The following is a 23,018-nucleotide window of genomic DNA, read 5'->3' as shown; positions in this document are numbered from 1 at the left end:
ATGGAACAGCAAAATAAAATGACAAGAAATACATTGCATGAAGGAATGTAACTGCTATCAACAATTAGTTTCTTTTATCATCCTATTCCTTGTTGTCTAATTTTGAATGTAACACAGTTCTCAATGTGAATAATTCCATGAATTATATAAGTACATAATATTATAATTATATAGGTATGGTGGGTTCATTTTATATAGGAAATTGACTACTGAATATTTAAATGATTAATTAGTACTAATCAAACATGAAAAGGAAATGCTATGAAAACTTTCAAGACTTGATGATGAGCTTTTATTCTGAATTAGATATTTTAAACCACTCAAAAATAGCATTTTCTAAATCATTAGTCCCAACTTAAAAAACTGCAGAAAAACATTGCGTTTGATTTCCATGACTGCAGAATGCAGAATGATATACCGAAGATCCTTTGCCAACTAGAACAATCATTTAATTTTTACAATTCAGCAAATTATTGTTGCATTAGTCTGCATCTCAGTAAATTATTTTTCTCAATTGTAGAATCAATCAGCTGCAACATTTAAATGCTGTCCTATTTTGATTTGTGAAATATACTTTCGAGCTCACGTATTTTACAAAGATGTAAAATATTGGACGACTAAAGCCATTGTCATAATTCCTTACCACAAACTCTGTTAACTCCCCAAGTGACTGAAGTTGAACCACAGTGTCCCATTTCACCTACAGATGAATGCTTTTGCTGCCCTTATGTGTGCCTATTCCAAAACTTCCTTGGCCAGCATCAAATAAAGCTAAATTTGTTTGAAACTCCATTTCCTGTACTGCTCCTTGCATCAAGAACCACTCAACAAGACCCAGACATGACGAAGTCTCAACCCCAAACGTCGACTGAACTCTTTTCCATAGATGCTGCCTGGCCTGCTGAGTTCCACCAGCATTTTGTGTGTGTTGCTTGGGTTCCAGGATCTGCAGGTTCTCTCGTTTGTGATTTGACCACTCAGCAATCTGCCTTGATTGTTGTCCTGCACTGCCACTACTTTTTAGAATTCTTTTTGAATTCAAATGCCACCCCTCCCCTCCTTTTAACATGCTCTATAAGTTTGATCAAAGAGATAGCTTGAAAGTAATGTTAAAAATAGGGGAAAAAACAAGTTCAGTGAAGAAAATCTCAAAATAAGGCCTCTGGCAATAGAATTTAATTTGAGGATATTCCATTACACCTCCCCCCAAAGACTGGAGAAAAACCCCATTTGTGCACTCTCCACTGCCTACATTGCTCATTCATGTCACCTTCCCAGGAAGAGACAGCATACTCCAGACAAGCCATTCCATGATGAGTGTTTCATTACCAACTTCTTTCTGCTGTAGCCTATTGTTTCGGCTATAAAGCTCAGTGGTTCATTGACTTTATTGATTGGCTATTTTTAGTGTTGAGTATTTTGAACATCAGGCTTTCTGGATCTCACTCAATGCTTCAAAATCTCCTTTAGAATGTTGATACCTGCGATTTTAAAAATCTGTACTGCAATGTTTGGAATCAATAAAAAGAACCTGAATGTGAAATTTTAACCTTTTTATAAAAATATTGTATTTTGTAACAATGTGAAACTCCTTTTTATTGGGTGTCTCTATAAATATGGGTCATTAGCTCCTTGCTAACAGCTCTTGGGTTTCGCGATGAGAAATCCACCTTTCATAGGCTTCATATGTCTAGGGTGTATATGACTTTGATCCTGCCAAATCCCTGAGTTTAGGATGTCTCACCCACCTAAACCCAGTTTGTGTTAATGCTGTGTGATTTACTGCCCCCAGCAATCACCCATAGGCAAGAAATAGCAGATCGTACACTGCATACAATTAGAAAGATGTATATTTAAGAATGTTAACTTAAGCAAACAATTATTAAAGGAAAGAAAGAAAAATAACAAAAAGGGCCCATTATTCTTAAACAGTAAAATTTGCCATCAAGTTGGAGCATATATTGAACTTGTCTGTCACTCACGCATTGAACGCTCCACCTACGTGAAAGCACACTCAACCTTCCGAATGTCACTCGAAATCCATCTCGAACAAATGGGTCTCCCATGGGAGTATCGGTCCTTCCTCCTTGAAGCCATTTACCTGCGCAAAGCATCTTGTGCAATAGGGATGGCACCCTCAGCCATCTTCCTTCCTGTGTTGTCCCAGCTCCTTCCAAAAAATACCTCGACCCACACCGGTGTCTCTCACAAAACTTCTCTGTCCAGCGTACTTCAGAACCTTCCAATTTCACCATCCTGATAGGCTGACACCACATTCCTAAATTGAACAACAAAGCCTCTAATCTCAGCTCAAACCCAAACAGGCTGGAAGCATAACAGACTGCTCTTTCAAAACTGCTAAAATGAAATACCTATAGCATAGCAGTAAAACTCTTAATCAGGTGTTAGGAATGCACTTCCCTTTTCCAAGAGGAATGTCACTTTGCTGAACCTTCATAGTAAGACTTCATCTTCTTACAAGATAATTCCTTGGGAAGAAAGATGACTACTCAAACTCTGATTTTGTGGGTTTTGAAGTTGCCATTGATGTTAATCTGGCAACTGCAGACTCTTCTATGGATGCAGCAAGCCAGTGGGTGGTTATACTCCAATGAAGGCTCTTGGTGCCATTCTGAAAGCTCTTTCTCCATTGTTGTGAGCCAAAGATTCCTAGTTATCACTAGAGATGTTGCATTTCTTCAGGCTTTGAGCATCTTTCCTCTGTAGATCTAGTAATCTCTTTCCATCATAGAACTAGGCTTTTGAGGTCAGATACTGGGCACGTGAATGACCTTGCTTGAACAATTTGGCTGACTGAACCTCAGTTCTGGAGATGCAGCCTGGGAGAGCATTAAGACATTGGTATGATTATTCTTATAGTAAATTCTGAATGTTCTGCAGTGACGCCATTGGTGATATTTTTCCAGAAAATGTCTGCTGTATGCAGTGCAGATCTCAGAACAATACAGGAGGGCAGGAATCTTTGCTGCTCAGTAGACCACGAGTTTTGTTCCAGCATGAAGTCTTAATAGTTAATCCCCAGTTTCCTTCAATTGATCAAAAGCTGTGCTTGCACACTGAAGATGATGTAACGAAAATTGGTAATGTGGTTAAAACAATGAAGAAAGCATGGCTGAATGTCATTGTTTTCAAGTAACTTCTGTAAATATTTATTTGTTTGCTATTAAATAACAGCTAATACAAGATCTAAACCTACATTTCAATATTGAAATAGAAGTAGGAGTGGACTATTTGCCCCTTCATGCCTGCTCAGCCATTCAAGACTGTTCCTCTACCTGTAATTCTCAAGCATTTTCACTAATACTTGATTCCATCTATATCCAAAACCTCCTCAATCTTCTTGGTACAATTCCAAAACTTTTAACACTCCATCCATTTGTCAACTTCTCCACATGTGTTAAATGGCCCACCTCTTAATCTGGGACAATATCTAAACTGCTTTTTGATTATACATTTCTGAGCTCCAACTGCTCCCTTATTTTCTCTCATCTCTTTCTACTTATTGTCCACCATCTTGAACTCCACCCTTCCCCTGCCTCACTCACCTGGTTCCACCTGCCCATTAACACCTCTTCAAATTGCCCTATGTAACACCTGCCAGCTCCTGCTTTACCCCTCGCCCTCATTTCTTTTTACTGCCACCTTGCCTCTACACTCCAGTCCTGGAGCAGTGTTTAGCTCAAAATCAGCCTTGGCAGATGCTGCTTGACCCATTGAGTCCTTGCTGCAGTTTGCAGAATCTGAGGGGTCCATGTTGGTATTAGCCACCTTGAAACTCAGAACTGGTGTGGAAGTAGTTTTTTTTTTTGCCCCAAGGATTACTGAAGGAGACTTTCCATTTGCAGACCATAAATAAGATAATAAAATAAACAAAGAATATAAAAGAATGAAACATGTAATACACTACAAGAAAAGTTAGCATGCACATCATCAATGGGAACCTAGATAAATTAACAAAAATTTATCGAAGGATATACAGATAGCTGAATAGGGATTTGGATTATAGACAAAATTTATGAACATTTGGGTCTCTGCCAAAGGCCTGCTTCTATATTGCAAATACTCCACAAGAATATGCAAGCAAACACAAAAGATTGAGGATTTTTTTTTGCAGTTTTGTATTTGAACAGCAATATTTCATCAAATGTTATTTAAAAAGATGATATTTGATTTTTGGCAGTCTCACTACTCACAATAAGCAAAAACTGCATCATGAAAAGTGCTGAAGTAAATGCTGGATTCAATGATAAATGAAAGCAAACATTAATTGGAAGCATTCTGATCAGCTCAGTTTTGTTTTGAAGCAACAAATTTTATGTGATTATTGGAAATACTAGTTCGGAAAGGTTGCTGAGGCTAATGGTATAAAGTGAAAATTTAAGCACAAAAATTGATGCAGTATACCCAAAAAGCAATTTAGTTATAGTCATTATACTTGCATGCTAGTCAGAATTTATCATCTGAAATTATACCTGACAGTATGAGATATGAATACGTTACTGCTAATCTTTTAACCTCATATTATGAAACTCAAAGTTCCTTTCTGAACACAGGTAAACATTTACAATTGTATTTGAAAATGCTGGAAGCACTCAGGAGGTCAAAAACATCAGTAGTACAGAAAAAAGTTGATGTTTCAGGTCAAGGTACCTTTAATAGGACTGGAAAAGTGAGAAGAATGTTTTAAGTCTCAGAGAAGCAGAAAATGGAGTGAAGAAAGAGACTATGACACAGGCTCTACCAAAGATAGCAGTTATTTTAAAAAACTGGCCTTGGAGACAGATGAGGAAAAAATTTTAAAAAATTAATTTTGGAGAGGGTAGGGAGAGTTTACCTGAAATTTTTGAATTTAATATTAAATCTTGCAGACTCCAAGATATCCGAGCCAAATGTGATCTTGGATGTATGTTCCTTAAGTGAACACTGCAAGGTAATACCTTACTCATCCAAACAGAAACTAAGATGTGTCTTCACAATAGAAATACATGCTGAACCCAAGGCAGATTTGTGGACAGTTCACATTTGAAAACTAGTTGGGAATCTTTACTCTCAAAATTGTACTTTGCATGCTTTTAATAACCAGTTAAAATTACTGTTAGGATGTCTATTCATCCATCCCTGAAAACAGGGTCAAAAAAGGTGTAACTAAAGAAATTAACAGTTTTACAAACAGTATTAATAAACACTTAACAAACAAATTATCTCAATTATTTGATTAAAAGACAATGGCTAATGAGATTTAGATTGCTTTAGTGTAGTTAAGAGGTTAAGAAAAAAGCCACTGAAAGAAAATTCGATGCATTTTAATTCAGAGTCTGAACAATGGGGAGCTTTCAGGCCAGAATATGCCACATTATGAAGCATTTATTTGCATATCCATGATTATTTGTCATAAATTTATGTATTTCCTCAAAGTAATGAGAAACAAGCCAGAACAAGCCTCTTCACATGATATTATCCAGAATGCTCAATCTTAATTATTCGGGGGCACTGCTCTTTAAAAGTCTAAGTACCACCTGCCTGAGAGATGTACAGTACAAAGCAAATAAACAGAACCTGTATATTTGAGGTAGGGATGTAATAAGATTTAAAGAGAGAATGGTTTGTGCTTATCCAATTAGAAAATCAGAACATATTTAAGGCACTATATTGTTTCAAAGTGACTGACAGCTAAATTGCACACATGAAAACCAGGGCTTCAAATGTAAGAGTGCAGAGGAAAACACTATTACAGAAATATTAAACATAGACAAGTCTAAAAGAAGGTTTTACAAGACATTTTAATATCAGCAAATCTGAATTACTACAGAAAAGCACTTTCAAAAGTACCTCAAGTAACTTCATTGGTTTACTATTATGTGTTTGTTAGGTGGTTATTGATAACTTTTACTTCCTGCTTGCTGATTGGTCCTTTCTTACTTTCTCAGCAATTGTTAGAAAATTCAACTTCAAGTCTTCTAGTTATTAATTTTGTGAAATCTGGACGTCACTTGCAAACCCAGCGTTTATAACGCATTCCAATAATGCCCAAGTGAAGGCAGTGGTGAACCTTTTCTTGAGCCACAGCAGTCCCTCTGGTGAAGAATTTAGACCCAGCAACAATGAGAGTGGTGAGAAATTCAGAGGAAAACAGGAACATGGTAGTATGCAGGTGTCCTTTGGGTGTGCTATTGGTAGAATGATTGTGTCAATACATTTTAGATTGCATGCATTGCAGCCACAGTGCATTGGTGACAGAGTGAATGAACCTTTGGGATAGTAGATGAATTAACAGTCAAGTGGACAGTTTTATTCAGAATGGTATCCAACTTCTTGAGTGTTGTGGGAGTTGTCCTCATGTGGGCAAGTGGAAAGCGTCCTGATTAGCTTAGTTATTGAATGGAAATGTTAACCCTTCTTTCTCCTTGCACTGCCTTTTCTGCTGAATACTTCATCCACTTTCTCTATTTATTTCAGAATTCTATCACAGTCCAATCTTTTGCCACAGAGTTGATGGAAAGACATTTATAGTACCAGTTGAGTCACTCACTACAGTATACAGAGTCTCTGACTTGTTCCTTTAGCAATATTATTTATCTGGCTGTTTCAGTTGGTTTTCTGATCGATCCTGGGTGACTCCCAAGATGTTAACGGCAGAGGAATGTACAGGTAATGTCATTGAAAATCAAAGAGATAATTAGACTCTCTAATTGGAAATTGCAAAAGAAACCTCTACAATAACCAGTCAATTTCCTGTTCTGCCCTTAAGGAAAAGGGTTATTAATGGTTATTAAAGCAAATGGTTCAGAGAACAAGTAAGATATGATGCGCTAAAGAAAATAATGTGAGGCCTGATCATTTAGATATTAAGCATACTGTAATTACTGGCATGATCAATTTTAATGGACCATTTGTTTTCCAAACTATATCTGAAATGGCTGATGATACAAAATGACATTTAACTTACAAGTTTAGTATTGGTATGAATCAACTTCCACCAAATTGGTAGTGAAGTCAAGCCTGATACAAATTCTGAAAGAATAGAGTGAGGAACTTTCCAAATGCAATAGATCCACACTATTTTAGATTAAATCTCTAGATAGTCAAGAGGACTTTCAGTTGATGATAATGTTCAAGCCTCTATTTATATGTTAAAATTTAGAAATACTCTCCTTTCTAGTCTCTAGGCATTTAAATTTATAATAAGTAAAATATGTATAACATGCACTGACCTCTCTCATTCCCAGACAGGACATTCAAGCTAAGTATCCTAAGCCTTAAGCTAAAATGCCAAAATAGATCAGTGCAAATGCAAAGGCATTATGAAACTTGTGCAAACCCAGCTTGCAATCTGTATAGATGTAAAGTTCATAGTCAGGCACTCTATTTAAAACATTTAACATTTAAAATTAAAATATAAGGAAAAAAACAGTATTGAAAAGCCAGAATTCAATTATTTTCAGTCAATGTTCTGTTGTGATACCTCAATTAGGTTCATCTTTATACATAAATTACTACAGGTTTTAAAGGGAACTGATCAGGGATAATTAATACAGATTAAGAATATAAAGAGATCATTAAATAGCCACCAAAATGATCAAGTTTGCTACTATACAAATACTTCCAACAACAGGGGAGAAAATATGGATATTTCACAGAAATTATGCAGACCGGTGGATTATAAATGGTGGCAAATACCCAGGGGACAGTGTAGTAAAAATGTTACAATTTACACATCCCTTTCCACCCCTTTTAAGAAGTTCCACTGTCCAAAGTTTTGATTATAGTAAAACAGTATTTGCCACCACAAGCAATAAGGATGACGACTGAACTGCAGTACTCTGATGCCGCAATCTGATATTTTATGGTTATAATTTATTACCTAATCTTTTTTCAGCAACAAAAGATATCAGGTAGTTTAACTAGAACCTGATATTGGCAAAAAAATAAAGGGCAACTATATCAGCAATGAGGAAAATCACAGATGTATTACATTAGGATTTAAAGATGTTAAAAATATTTCAGAAGAGAAATAAAAGACATAATAAAACATTTGTTTTGTGTTTTCTTATTACACCTGCCAACTGTTGTAGTCAGAACGATTGCACATAGGGTATAAGAACCCTAGACACTCCCTCCTCTAACTTATACAAATTTTTAAATTACAGTGTAAACACCTGCACAACAGGCTTCTCCAAAAAAAAACAAGTATACCACTAAAGATGACTCACACCTTCACTGTTACTTGTCTACTTTCTACTCAACAGAATGCAAATTGCACAATAGATGTCATGATGGAATCTGTAGGAGGCACGTATCTGTTCCCTATCTACATTGTAGTCTTTGTTGCATGTTTATTACAGTAACTAGTCACAAGTGGAGGCGTGGTAAAGTGAAGGGACTAAGTTATGTATTCTTGTTTATACTTTTGCTTATTTCGTTGCAGTTTATAGTTTGGGACCAGTGGAGGCAATATCTTCTGCTAACTGCTGAATAAAACTTAGCTTACGTTTGGGCACATTTCAGTTTCATCGCTTCAAGATTGTATGTTTGCTAATTGCTAATAAAGGGTCAAATAAAGGATTCAACTTTTGGAACAATCATGGAGCTGGGGGAACGTCATTCAAGAATAACAACTCTAGGCTAAGGCAACTGTTACGTTTTGGTTTAGTTTTGCCACTGTACATGTTATTGCAAATTCCTTAAGGAATCCTTCTTTCATGTCCAAAATACTGATTATGGAAGAATAAAATTAAACAAACTGTTTCAATTAATCCACCACCTCCACTCTCTTATACAACCTGCCATGGCTTCACAGGAAGCTCCCTGAATAACAGGCTCTGTGGAACACTGCTTCTGTGTAACATATAGGGTAGGAATTGCTCACATTATTGACCAGAAATGTTAATTTTGCTCCTCCCCCTACAGACCCTATCTAAAATGCTGAGTAATTCCAGCACTTTGTTTTATTTATTAGATGCTGTAAGCATAAGTTGCCCCCCCCCCCCCCCAGGAGTTAGCTGGGAAAAATAGGAAGCTTTGTCTTGTTCCACAAACTGTTTTGTTTTAGCGATACAGCTCAGTAACAGGCCCTTCCGGTTCAACGAGCCCATGCCTCACAATTACACCTAGGTGACCAATTAACCTACTAACCAGCACGTCTTTGATATGGGGGAGGAAACTGGAGAACCCATATAGTCACTGGGAGAATGCACAAACTCCTCACAGATAGTGGTGCAATTGAACCCCAGTCACTGGTGCTTTCATAGTGCTATGCTATCAGCTAGGCTGCCATGCTGCCCAGATTTTGATCCAAGCTCAATTCCTGCCACTGCCTGAAAGGAGTTTGTATGTTCTCCCATGAACATGTGCGTTTCCTCCCACAATCCTAAGATGTACTGGTTGACAAGTTAACTGGTTATTGTAAATTGTCCCATGATTAGGCTAGGATTAAATCAGGGGTTGCCAGGCAGCATGGTTTGAAGGCTGGAAGGGCTTATTCTGTGCTATATTCTCAATAAATAAATATCTATAATTCTTTTATAGATATTGTATTTTTCCTGGATCTTCACTTACTTCTTATGATGCCTAACAATGCAGTGCCATGCTTTGGATGGTCCACTGACATCATCCCTTTCAACAATTTTCAAAGGAATTAATAGAGACAGACATCGGGGGGTCCTAAAGTGCAATTATGGAGTTTACCTTACCTGCAAAATCAAGGCCTTTATCAACATGTTTAACTCTGTAATGTGCTCTCAAGATGACAGGATCCTGGTAGGCTTCAGTCACGCTACAAAAGGGGCAGTGCATGTGGCTACCTTTAGAATTGGCAGAACACTTCTCATCCTGGCAGAGAACTGGATTGTAGTTATGCTCTGTTCCTTTAACCCTCACTGATGGATGAGTCTGTGTATAAAAATTAAGGTAGAAAACACAATCAGAGACATGAAATCTAAAGCCCCATTTCAAAGTTATGCATTCCTTTATACAATATTTTTGATATTACAGTGCTTCGCTCAGTTAGCTCAATTTTGAAGCAATAATTGTGGTGAGACGTGAAAAAGACTGCTCATGTACGGAAAGTGAGGACTGCATGTTAGAGAACAAAAAGGATACCAGGGCAGTAAGTACTTTGTTTCAACTGGATAATGGTTGGAAAAGGATGGAATGCCAGCCAGCAACAAAAAAAACTAATAATTTTTGAATTAAAATTAACTCAGATGCACTCATGCTTAAATAAAGAAATACAAGGTCTTCAGTACTAGAAGTTGAATATTTGGATTTATAGTACACTGTCACCCAATTTGTTTAAAGAGGTAAAAATGTTAGGAGATTTGGAGAACCTGAGTTATAAGGGAAGATTGAATAGGTTAGGACTTTATTCCTTAGAACATAGAAGATTGAGAGGAGACTTGATAGAGGCAGGCAAAATTATGAGGGATATAGATAGGGTAAACAGAAGTAGGCTTTTCTTTTTCCACTGTGGTTCAGCGGGACAACCAGGGATCATGGGATAAAAGTGAAAGATGAAAGTTTACGGGAAACATGAGGGAAAACTTCTTTACTCAGAAGGTCATGAGAGTGTGGAATGAGTTGCCAGCACAAGTAGTGCATGTGAGTTTGATTTCAACGTTTAAGGGAAATTTGGATAGGTACATGGATGGTAGGGGTATGGGGGACGATGGTCCTGGTGCAGATTGATGACAGTAGGCACTTTAAATGGTTTTGGCATGGACTAGATGGGCTAAAGGGCCTGTTACTGCGCTATACTTTTCTACGACTCCATGCAAAGCCTGGAGTTGTTGAAATGCAAAGCCTCTCATCTTCAGCTGAGTTCTCAAATAGACAGTAGCTGAGAAACAATTCCAGGATAGGCTTTTGGAAAATCTGAGACATGACTGGAAAAACAGAGAACCCACCATAGCAATGCCCAGGCTATGATCCAGTAAGTGAAAATGCAGCCAACAAAAGGCAGTTCCACTCAGCCAGAAAAGTGAGTGGCTTTGAGTAAGATGCTGTAATCCACAATTCATAGGTTACAGAGAGGTCAAGGAGAATAACAGACTATGTTATGCTTCATAGTCCCAATCACAACCATGTGGGATTTAACTTTGAATTTTGATTTATGCTGCTGTAGTACTGAATCAGACAAAAATCAGATGGAAAAAGATTCAAAAATGAAGCTGTCAGCAAGACAAGATTGAATTTGACATTTTGACAAGATCAAGGATCACAGAGAAGAAAGAGCGATCAAAGATGGGAAGGAGAATTCGCTTGCAAGTTCAACAGGTTCAAGGGCAGTATTGAGTTGGAATAATGACAGCAGTTCCAAAAAGATGGCAGTGCAAGGAAAAGAAAGCATTTATCATCAGTGAGTACAGGGGCCAGTAAAGTAAGAATTCAATTGAGAAAGCTGGATATAGATCTAACAGACAAGTGCAACATTAACAATATGAAGTGAGAAAAACACTGGTTCAGAGCTAGGATAATCGAGTCAAAACACCCAGATTAATGGTGTCTACATCTGAGTGACAGCGAAGCAGCGACAGCAAACCAGCTCCTTTTGTTTGCTGGAAATGAAATTAAAATTCTCTCTAATAATTGTTACCTATATGGAATTCTAGTTAATTTTTTTGGAATTAAAATCTACACTATACAGAGAGATGCAGTACATTACTAAAATATCAGATCCATTTGATTTACTAAACTTATTAACTGTCCAACTGTCAAAAATTACATTTGTAATTTGGAAGATAAATGGATTCATTAAATGAACACCATTAAATTGAGTTTATTCTCTTAATATATCCCCACAGACAATCTTAACCTCCATGGAAATAGACGGAATAATTTCTCCATACAGATCTCCAGGCTATTTTTTAAAATCTGTGATTTCTAAACGTTTACCCATTTTTAAATCTTAAGTGTTGCTTGTCCACAACTGGATTAACAGAATTCACTGGAAGAGGCTTCGCAGTAGTGAATTCAAAGGCAACACGAGTGAATCTGCAGATGCTGGAAATAAATAAAAACACAAAATGCTGGCAGAACTCAGCAGGCCAGACAGCATCTATGGGAGGAGGTAGTGACGACGTTTTGGGCCTAAACCAATTCAGCCCGAAACGTCGTCACTACCTCCTCCCATAGATGCTGTCTGGCCTGCTGAGTTCTGCCAGCATTTTGTGTTTTTATGGATTAACAGAATATTCATTACTAGCATTAGTTAATTCTCTCATTAACGAACTAAGAAAACAGCATCATTACAATAGATGATCAATTTTGTTCAGAGTATTTGTAAACTGAAGCATCTAAAAACTGTCCAATGGAAGTTGCATAAGGTCACCATGATGAAACACTTCTAATTTACAGTGCATACTTAATATAATGCAAGAGTCCGGAGACAGCTTTAACACCTGCATTATAAGTTAAACAATTTTCATCACTTTTTAATTATATAACTAAACCATCACATTTGTCTTTTTTAGTTTTTGAAACATTATAAACTAATCAATATTTTCTCAATCATCACAAAGTAATGGCTGTGTCATCAATGGTCAAATTAAAAATTTATTACCCAAATACATATATATTACCATATACTATCTTGGGTTTCATTTTCTTGCAGGTATTCATAGGAAAATAGGAAATACAACAGAATTTATTAAAAAGTATACAAACAAATCTTACAAACAACTAATATGAAAAAGAAGATAAATTGTGCAAATATAGAAAAAATATTAAGAAGATGAGTTATAGTAATTGAAAATGAGACTGTAGGTTGTAGAATCAGTTCAGAGTTGTGGTGAGTGAAGTTATTCACATTGGTTCGGGAGCCTAATGGTTGTCAAACAATAACTGCTCCTGAACCTGGTGGTGAGGGACCTCAGGCTTCTGTCCCTCCTGCCTGATGATCGTAGCAAGAAAAGAGCTTAATATTTATGACGGATGCTGCTTTCTTGTGGCAGCACGCCATGTAACTGTGCTCAATAGTGGGGCTGGCTTTGCCTGTGATGGACTGGACTATTTCCACCATTTCTGTAGACTGGGCTTTGGCGTTTCCATACCAGGCCATGATGCAACCAGTTTGGATACTTTCCACTGTATATCTATTTTATCAAAGTTTTTGGTGATACGCCAAATCTACCAAACTTCTAAGAAATTGTAGGTGCTGTCATGCCTTCCTTGTGATGGCACTTGCATGTTAGTTGCAGGACAGATCCACTGATAAGCTACGGACCTTCTCTACCTCTGGTCCCCTGAGGAGAAATGACTTGTGGATCTCCTGTTTCTTTGTCCTGTAGTTAATAATCAGGTCTTACGTATCCAGCTGCAGCTACTTTCTAATAACCAGCTCAACAATGCTCACGTTGGATTTTGCATCACTCTGTTCTAAGCTCCTTCAAAGCTTTTGGTAACTGTTGATCACAGAACTGAATTCTGAAGCAGAAGTGAAAGTAATTGCTCAGAATATCAGAGCAACATTTGGCTATGAGTGTTATCAAGAAGTCATGACAAAACTGAAGTAAATGGACTGTAGGGGAAACAAATCCAATAGTTACATTTTATATCTTGCACAAAACCATGATGGTTCTATTTGTTGCTCATCTCCAGCCAGAAATTCTACCTAGCTACACTTGACATTCAAGGGCATTACAGGTGTCCCCCCCCTTTTACAAAGGTAGAGCATTCCTATAAAACCTTTCTTAAGCCAAAATGGTGTAAAGCGAAGGACCATTAATTTATACGGGAAAAATATTCATAAAAGCAAAAATCCTCTTTGTAATGCGAAAACAGGTTACTAATGTAGGTCTTTTGTAAAAGCGAAGTGGCGTAAAGCGAACATTCGTAAAGCAGGGGACACCTGTATCATCATAAAGTCCCCCACTAACATTATGGGAGGGCTGACCTTATGTACTAGGCCACCTAAGCCAGGTCCCAGTGTAGGTATCCTGCAATAAGTAACCATTCTCTGACATTCTCCTTATATCCACAAGGCTTTCTTTCTGGTGCTCCAGTTGCATCCCAGATCCCCAAAATGTGAAGGCTGGCATTTTAATTTGTTAATTGGCCACTGTAACTTACTCCTAGTGCACACACTAGTAATACATTCTGGTTGAGAATTACATGGACTATGGTAGAATTGTGTAAGAATGGGTGTTTGATGGTCAGCACAAACTTAGTGGACCAAAAGGCCAATTTCAGTGATACCCCTCTCTCCATAGCTCTGCTGCAAAGCCTTTCCACAAGATACAAGTTAGGAGCATCATGAAGTGTTCTTGTCAATGACTGTCAATATATTCAACATCCAGAACAAAGCGAAAACCCACCACCTAACACATATATTCCTTCTACCATCATGCACAGTAACTGCAACTGTGTATGAACTGCAATTACATACCCAGACTACTATAACAGCACCACCCAAAACCATGAGTTCCATCACTGAGAATGTCAAGATGAGGATGCTTAGAAACAAAATTACCTGCACATTCCCCTCCAAGTTGCACATCAACTTGACTTAAAAATATACCCTAAGTCATTCAATGTTGCTCAGTGTAACTCCTCCTCAAAACATTATGGAATTCCTTCACCACAACTCAAAAGATCTGCTTGATAATCATTAGCTTATTTATCACAAGTACATCAAAACACACAGTGAAGTGGACTGTTTTGCATCCTGGGATTGTCCTGGGGATAGCCCACAAGTGTCCCCAGGCTTTCAGCACTAATATAGCACACCCACAACTTACTACCCCTAACCTGTCCACCTTTAGAATGTGAGAGGAAACCAAAGCACTCGGAGGAAACCTATGCAGTCATGGGGAGAACGTACAAACTCCTTACGGACAGCAACAGGAACTGAACTCCAATCAGCAATTGTTGGCACTGAGAAAGCGATTGCACTAACCGCTACATTTTTCCAAGGGCAACTAGGGGTGGGCAAGAAATGCTAGCCATGCATTTCTATATTCCAAAAACATGAATAAATAAAAATAACTTCAAATTAGTCAATAGCCTTATCAGTACTGGCACTAAAGTAAGCAGGCATTTCTCCATCAATCAATACTAACAACATATCAAATGGTCATTACAAGAAATTATGCAGATGCTGGAAATCCAGAACACACACAAAATGCTGGAGGAACTCTGCAGGTGGTCATTAATCTTGGTTCCTGCTTATTGACTGTACAGTGTACAAATTGGCTACTATGTTTTCTAATCAGTGCAAAAGGGATGGTGCTTGCTAATGACTTCAGAGAAATCGCTACAGAAAGCTTACATGAGCTATGTAGCATGTCCTTTTTTAAAATCTTTCCAGGTTTCGTTTTATGTCCACTGCCTTCCAGCAACAGCTGGACGGGCAGGCAAAGTCAAGACTTCTGACAGAAATATTTTTAAAAATGTAACTTTTAAAATATTTACTAAGAAGGAAATATCGACTGTAACCTACAGACAGGAATAAAAGTGAAGCCAATATATCACAAACCCTATATTTTTACAAAATGTGGATTTAGGAAATATTCATGTGAAGCCAGTCATATTCTCTGTATAATACCGGTTTATAGCTCAGCAGTAATTAGAAATAAAAATCAAAATAAAGACTGGCAATTATATAATGCTTTTTGAAACCCTTTCAGGATATCAAAAATAATTCTAAAGTTAACAAAATATTTCTGAAGTGCATTCACTGTCATGTTAAAGTGGCCAGTTTACAAACATCAAGTTCCCTCAAAATGCTACTTTTATATTTATTGGATCAGGAATAAATATTTGCTAGACTACCAAGAATAACTCCACTGTACTTTACAGGCAATTTATGCCTACTTGACAGAGAAAATGTTAGTCTTAATTTAACACCTGATCCAAAAGAAACACACCACTGTGTAGAACACTCTCTCCATCTAATACAAATTGATATACAGCCGGCCCTCCTTATCCGCGAGTTCCGCATCCACAAATTCGACCAACCGCGAATCGAACAAACCTGGAAGTGCTCTTCCAGCACTTGTTGTTCCAACATGTACAGACCTTTTTTTCTTGTCATTATTCCCTAAACAATGCAGTATAACAACTATTTTATATAGCATTTACATTGTATTAGGTATTATAAGTAATCTAGAGATGATTTAAAGTATACGGGAGGATGTGCGTGGATTATCGTGGATCGGGATTGAAAAAAATCGGAAGTTCTCTTACCAAGTAAGTCGGAACAGGTACATCCGGTATTATTTAGCATCAGTTAGTCAAATGTTTGTCTTAGTATATAGTATATATATTTACCTTTCTATGCATATAAAACACTTAAGAACGTATGTTTCAGTGCCGGGCTCGGGAACAGTAGTTCTTGGGACACGGGACAGACTGCTCCAGAGTGCACTCTCCACTGTGCCGGCTTGATGTGGAGAATCAAAAACCCAAAACACCCAAAACCCAATAATTAAACCAGTGCACTGCTTAGTAATAATTGTAGCTTTCATCTGGGCAGAGCCTTTCTCACTTTATCCTTTAAAAGTGTTCCGATTGCTGACTGACATAGCCTAATGCTTTTCCAATGACTGATGGCATTTCACCTCTTTCCGATCGCTTTATTATTTCCACTTTATTTTCAATCATGTTTGAGATTATCTTTGCGAACAGAAACACTGTGAATTCAGATCTCTGCCGCCAGGTCCTAATGTCCACTGTACTGAGACAGGGGTTCCGTTGGGTCCTAAGGTCCAGCGCACTGACAGGTTGAATAAGGGACTTGAGCATCCATGAATTTTGGTATCCGCGAAGGGTCCCGGAACCAAACCCCCACGGATAAGGAGGGCCGAATATACTCCAAGTTTGGCCTCACCAATGCCTTGTACAATTTTAACATTACATCTCAACTCCTATACTCAATGCTCTGATTTCTAAAGGCCAGCATACCAAAAGCTTTCTTCACCACCCTATCCACATGAGATTCGACCTTCAGGGAACTATGCGCAATTATTTCTAGATCACTCTGTTCTACTGCATTCCTCAATGCCCTACCATTTACCATGTATGTCCTATTTTGATTAGTCCTACCAAAATGTAGCACCTCACACTTATCAGCGTTAAACTCCATCTGCCATCTTTCAGCCCACTCTTCTAACTGGCCTAAATCTCTCTGCAAGCTTTGAAAACCTACTTCATTATCCATAACGCCACCTATCTTAGTATCATCTGCATACTTACTAATCTAATTTACCACCCCATCACCCAGATCATTAATGTATTTGACAATCAACATTGGACCCAGTACAGATCCCTGAGGCACACCACTAGTCACCGGCCTCCAACCTGACAGTTATCCACCACTACTCTCTGGCATCTCCCATCCAGCCACTGTTGAATCCATTTTACTACTTCAATATTAATACCTAACGACTGAACCTTCCTAACTAACCTTCCGTGTCGAACTTTGTCAAAGGCCTTACTGAAGTCCATATAAACAACATCCACTGCTTTACTCTCATCAACTTTCCTAGTAACCTCTTCAAAAAATTCAATAAGATTTGTTACTAAGTAAGTCGGAACAGGTACATTCAGTATTATTTAGCATCAGTTCGTCAAGCATTTGTCTCAGTATACAGTATGTATTTTACCTTTCTATGCATATGAAACACTTAAGAACATACGTTTCAGTGCCGGGCTCGAGAATGGAAGTTCCCGAGTTCGATCCAGTGACAGACCACTATCGAGTGCGCTCTCCATCCGTACCGGGTTGATGTGGAGGATCAAAAACTCAAAACCCCAAAACCCAATAATTAAACCACTGAGCTGGTTAGTAATAATTGTAGCTTTCATCAGGGCAGGGCCTTTCTCACTTTATCCTTTAAAATTGTTCTGATCGTTGACTGACGTAGCCTAACACTTTTACGATGACCGATGGCGTTTCACCTCTTTCTGATTGCTTTATTATTCCTACTTTGTTTTCAATCGTGATCATTTTCATGAACAGTCACACTGCTGACTCAGCTCCGTCGCCGGGTCCTACTGTCCACCGCACTGAGACAGGTTAAATAAGGTCTAGAGTTCCGCTGGGTCCTAAGGTCCACCGCATTGAGACAGATTGAATAAGGGACTTGAGCACCCACTTTTTTTGGTATCCGCGGGGAGTCCCGGAATCAATCCCTCGTGGTTAAGGAGGGCTGACTGTGCCTCACTTGAAGTATTCTGAGCAATTTTAGGCCTCTTATGTAAGAAATGATGTGCTGACATCGGAGAGGGTTCAAAGGAGGTTCACAAAAGTGATTCTGAGATTGTAAGTCTTGCCCTATGAGGAGTGTCTCATGGCTCTAGGCCTGTACTCACTGGAATTCAGAAGAATGAGGGGTGACCTCATTGAAGCCTTTCGAATGTTGAAAGGCCTCAATAGAGTGGATGTAGAGCGGGTGTTTCCTAAGGTGAGGGAGTCTAAGAACAGAGGGCACAGCCTCAGTATAGAGGGGCATCCTTTCAGAATGGAGATGAGGAGGAATTTCTTTAGCCAGAGTGGCGAATTTGTGGAATTCGTTGCCACATGCAACTGTGGAGGCCAAATCATTGGGTACATTTAAAACAGAGGCTGATAGATCTCTGATTAGTCAGAGCATGAAGGGATATAGGGAGAAGACAGGAGACTGGGCTGAGAGGGAAATGGATCAGCCATGATGAAATGACGGACCACTCGAAGGGCCAAATGGCTAAATTCTGCTCCTACATCTTATGGTCTTCTACCTGCTTCAGTATCTGCAGTGGGACTTGAACCATCCAGACTAAATACTTAGCAGGTGTTTGGAAACTCAATCATACTTCACTGAACAAGGTGCAACATCTTTTTGTAATGAAAACAGTGTGAGAAAAAGATGACGTTCCCTTCTAATCAGTAACTCTGAAACCCCAATCCCTTACTTTGCAGAGGAGCAGACAGCACAGTAACCAAAAGCAATTTCTTGATTTCTGTGAGTAAGTGCAGATATGCAACCACTAGAAATTTTTGTCATTGTCACAGAGTATTTGTTCACACCTTTGTCACCAGTGAAACCACAAATTCAGTTGTTGCCTTTCTTATTTTACCATCTCAATCCTCAGTCTTAAAAAACAGTGAAATAATTTACTTTAATGAATAACTAATTATATATAGGTATGTGAGAGAGCACTTAATAAATGTGCTCCTTACACATGTGCATTTACACACACACACACAAGCATTGCCTGGTGATTCTGCTGTCGTTGCGCTGCTTGTGTGCGCTTCAATGTCTTCCCTGGTATATTGTCATAATGGGTCCAAAACCTGCCTAATGTGCTCAGGTTGGCTTTATGATGCCTTTCCCACCATACACTTTGGAAAATCCCATTCCTTTAGTAACAGGGATGAATAACTGCATAAATATTGTTTGTATACTCTATTGAAGGTAGATACTTGTTTATTTTGTAATATGATTGTAACTACATTGTGGGGTGCATTATACTCTAATTCATGTGTAGTTTAAGTTAACTAAAGGTGGTACATCATGTGCCAAATAAACCATGCAGATCACTTTTGGTGGTGGGGGTGGGGGGGGGGGGGGGCGAGTGAGGAGAGAGAGAGAAGAGAGGAGAGAGATATCAAGCTGCCAGGGGTTCACACTGGGCAAAACTTGTATGGAACAGTCGGCCCTCCTTATCCGTGGGGGATTGGTACCGGGACCCTCCGCAGATACCAAAACCGCGGATGCTCAAGTCCCTTATATAAAATGGCATAGTGTTTGCATATAACCTACGCACATCCTCCCGTATACTTAAAATCATCTCCAGATTACAGTACTTATAATACCTAATACAGTGGAAATGCTGTGTAAATAGTTGTTACACTGTCTTGTTTAGGGAATAAGGATACTTTGGAGGAGGCTCAATAATACTAAAGTCAGGATCTGTGGAGGTTGAGGGCTGAGGACCACTTTGGCAAGCGACATGCCACTTTTCAAAAGATCTAAGATTTCTACTTTCTCGGCGAGAGATAGCATTTTATGCTCCCTCTTAGCCTTTGAGGAATTGCTTTGACCACTTAATTGCTTTTAGGAGCCATTTTTTCACAGAAACAAAGTAGCTACTGAAAGAAACGTGAGGTGAACAATGCTCAAACGACGAGTGCTGGAGAGAGAACTTCCAGGTTTTCCCGATCCGCAGTTGGTTGAATCCGCGCATGCGGAACCCACGGAAAAGGAGGATCGACTATATTTATTATATTTTCTGGTAGATATCTTTTTGTAAATATGGGCAGTTTTCTTTTCACTACTTTCAGTAATTTTTGTAAGTTTGATTTTTGACACTTGATAAGTGCCATTTTTTCCTTCGGTCATAACCCACATACATAACAATATATTCAAATATTTCATGAACATAAAATGTAACAGATTTCCTTTATGCCAAGATTATAAACCTGCTGCCATTTTGTAAGTTTCTCTAACTCAAAGCAGATTATGGCACTCTTTCACAAAGTATACATATTTAACTTTTCAAGTTTTGTATACATAATCTTTATTTTCTCATAATAGCTATTAACAAAAGGTTTATTTCTTTTATAATGCTTTAATATATTTGCCTACCACTGTCTTGCTTACAGGCTGTGTTATATCAATAAGTGGCTTTTTAAAAAAGAGAAAATCTGCAGATGCTAAAAATCAAAGCCAGTGGTCCCCAACCACCAGGCCACAAAGCATATGCTACCGGCAGCGATGAAACAATACGATTTGGCGATATGAAACGATAAGAGTCAGCTGCATCTTTCCTCATTCTGTCACACCCACTGTTGAACTTGAACGCATGCGAGGTCATCAGTCGCCTAAATGCAGTGATACCCTCATGCCAGGAATCACTGGTTGGTTTCAGGTAACCGTCCGCCTCACGCCTGGAGCATGCCTCCTGGTTGGTTTGGAGTGCGGACAGATGGATGTCACCTCTAAACCTGTTTAGCACACCGAATGCTCATGGGGAACTTGTGCTAAAATATTCGCGGACGACCTAATTCAGGCTCAGGGTTTCGTATGTAGCAGAGCAGCTACCTCGCTGCGATGTACTGAAAGTCATCCGAGCCAAATTTTTGTTGGCCGATAGATCCCATCTACCTATAAGGAGGGGTGAGCACGTGCCCTGTCACATTATTTGCTCGGTTGGTCGCTCTCTCTGGACTGCAACCACCGCAGCCCCGGCACAGGGACCTCTGGCCCATACCTTGTCCTCTAACTGGTGTGTTGCAATAACTTTATATGTTCACATGAGGAAAATATGCGCTGTGTTTAGTATTAAATTTGTTAGATAAACCCTTTTAGAAACAAAATTGAGTGTATTAGCCATTTATAAGTGACTTATAGTTGACTTATCACCTATATTCCAGTTGTGATTAACACCCACACCTCCCCTCCCCCCCCCCACCCCCGTCGGCCAGTCTGCAAGAATATTGTCAATATTAAACCAGTCCGTGGTGCAAAAAAGGTTGGTGGCCCCCGATCAAAGCAACACACACAAAATGCTGAAGGAACTTGCTCCTCCAGAATTCTGTGCGTGTTGTGTGGCTTTTAAAGTTTTCATTTATAATACATTTTCTACTTAGCACAAGACAAATCCATAACCAACGAAAGCAAAGCTAATTTGTCAAAAGTTAGTCTCAAAACTAAAAACAGTTTAAATTTATTTGTCAATGTCAATTTTCAAACAAGGAAAAACTCTTGACAGATGTCAGCTCACGTTTAAATTAAAATGACATTCATGACACATGTAGATTTCCACTATGCAGAGTGAATTCTTCAGCTATAATCACAGACAGATTACAGCATACGGAAAAGCGTTGCAAGGTGATAATGCAGTAAGTTATTGGGAAGGTGAACTGGAGTGGGGAGAATAGCATGATTTTTTGCCTGACAAGCAGTAGGGAGAACATTACTCTTAGAGATTTAAACCTAAAGCCTGCACAAACATAAAACAAAGTGATGGCGCTTGCATAGAAAATAAATTTAAGTGGACATATGTCGTAACAAATGTATTTTTCCTCAAACCACAGGTTCATAACAAGTATTCAGGACAGATCAGATGTTTTAAGATGTTTAAATCCATTTTTGGATCCAGTTCAACTTTCTGTCATAATGCAATTTCCATAACTAGCTGCAGATTACCTTGCCTAGTGATACATCAACTTTCTCTTCTTGAAGCCTCGGTCCAGTTACCTGATCTCAAAGGCTACCCATGCACAACAGCTTATTGTCAATTTCCACTTTATTATTAGAAAATCATGTTTCATGAAAATGAAATCTTAAAGACAATAAAGGCTGCTACCTCTAATAGAATCTTCTTTTTTTTTCAATCTTTTTATTGAGTTTCATATATATATATATATAAAGAAAAACATAACATAATAATGAATAGGTTATGAATACAATAGACTTGAAATTACATTGGTAATAAGATAATAATATCCTATTAAACATCAACAGAAAAAAGTACATTAATCAATCAAGTCTGTATAACTATATATGAAAAAAAAACCAAAAATAATCATCAAAAAAGAAAAAAAAAATGAAAATAAGTAAAAGAAAATGTATATTGAAAAAAAAACACTAAACTAAACTAACATGGGCAATAATAACAGTTTATAAGTATGTGATAGTGTCAAATAAACTCCGGAACTCCATACCTGAACAAGAATAAGCAGAAAGAAGGTCTGGAAAAGGTCAGATTAATTCATATGAAAATGTCGAATAAACGGTCCCCAAGTTTCTTCAAATTTGACTGATGAGTTAAAAATAGTGCTTCTGATTTTTTCCAAACTTAGATATGAAATAGTTTGGGAAAGCCACTGAGACGTGGTAGGAGGATTTACTTCTTTCCAGTTTTGTAATATGGACCTTCTGGCCATTAATGTTACAAAAGCAATCATTCGTCTGATTGAAGGGGAAAACTGAATACCATCCTCATTTGGTATACCAAAAATTGCAGTAATAAAATGAGGTTGTAAATCGATATTCCAAATTGAGGAAATGGTAACAAAT

The 23,018-nt window shown here is 38.2% G+C and overlaps 1 protein-coding gene across 2 annotated transcripts in view; it reads right to left on the bottom strand.

Moving 5' to 3' along the window:
* zgc:193801 (uncharacterized protein LOC564476 homolog) overlaps positions 1–23,018 on the bottom strand; it is a 71,530-nt gene that overhangs the window by 33,374 nt on the left and 15,138 nt on the right. The window contains exon 2 of one of the 2 annotated variants that reach the window (XM_059988065.1): positions 9,711–9,909. The exons of the other annotated variant lie outside the window; for it this stretch is intronic. Coding sequence (XP_059844048.1) covers positions 9,711–9,909 — 199 coding nt within the window. The remainder of the gene's footprint in view (positions 1–9,710; positions 9,910–23,018) is intronic. 2 annotated transcript variants of the gene reach the window in all.

Source organism: Hypanus sabinus, chromosome 13, assembly GCF_030144855.1.
Source record: "Hypanus sabinus isolate sHypSab1 chromosome 13, sHypSab1.hap1, whole genome shotgun sequence".
Classification (NCBI taxonomy): Eukaryota; Metazoa; Chordata; class Chondrichthyes; order Myliobatiformes; family Dasyatidae; genus Hypanus; species Hypanus sabinus.
This window is presented reverse-complemented; position numbering and strand designations above follow the sequence as displayed.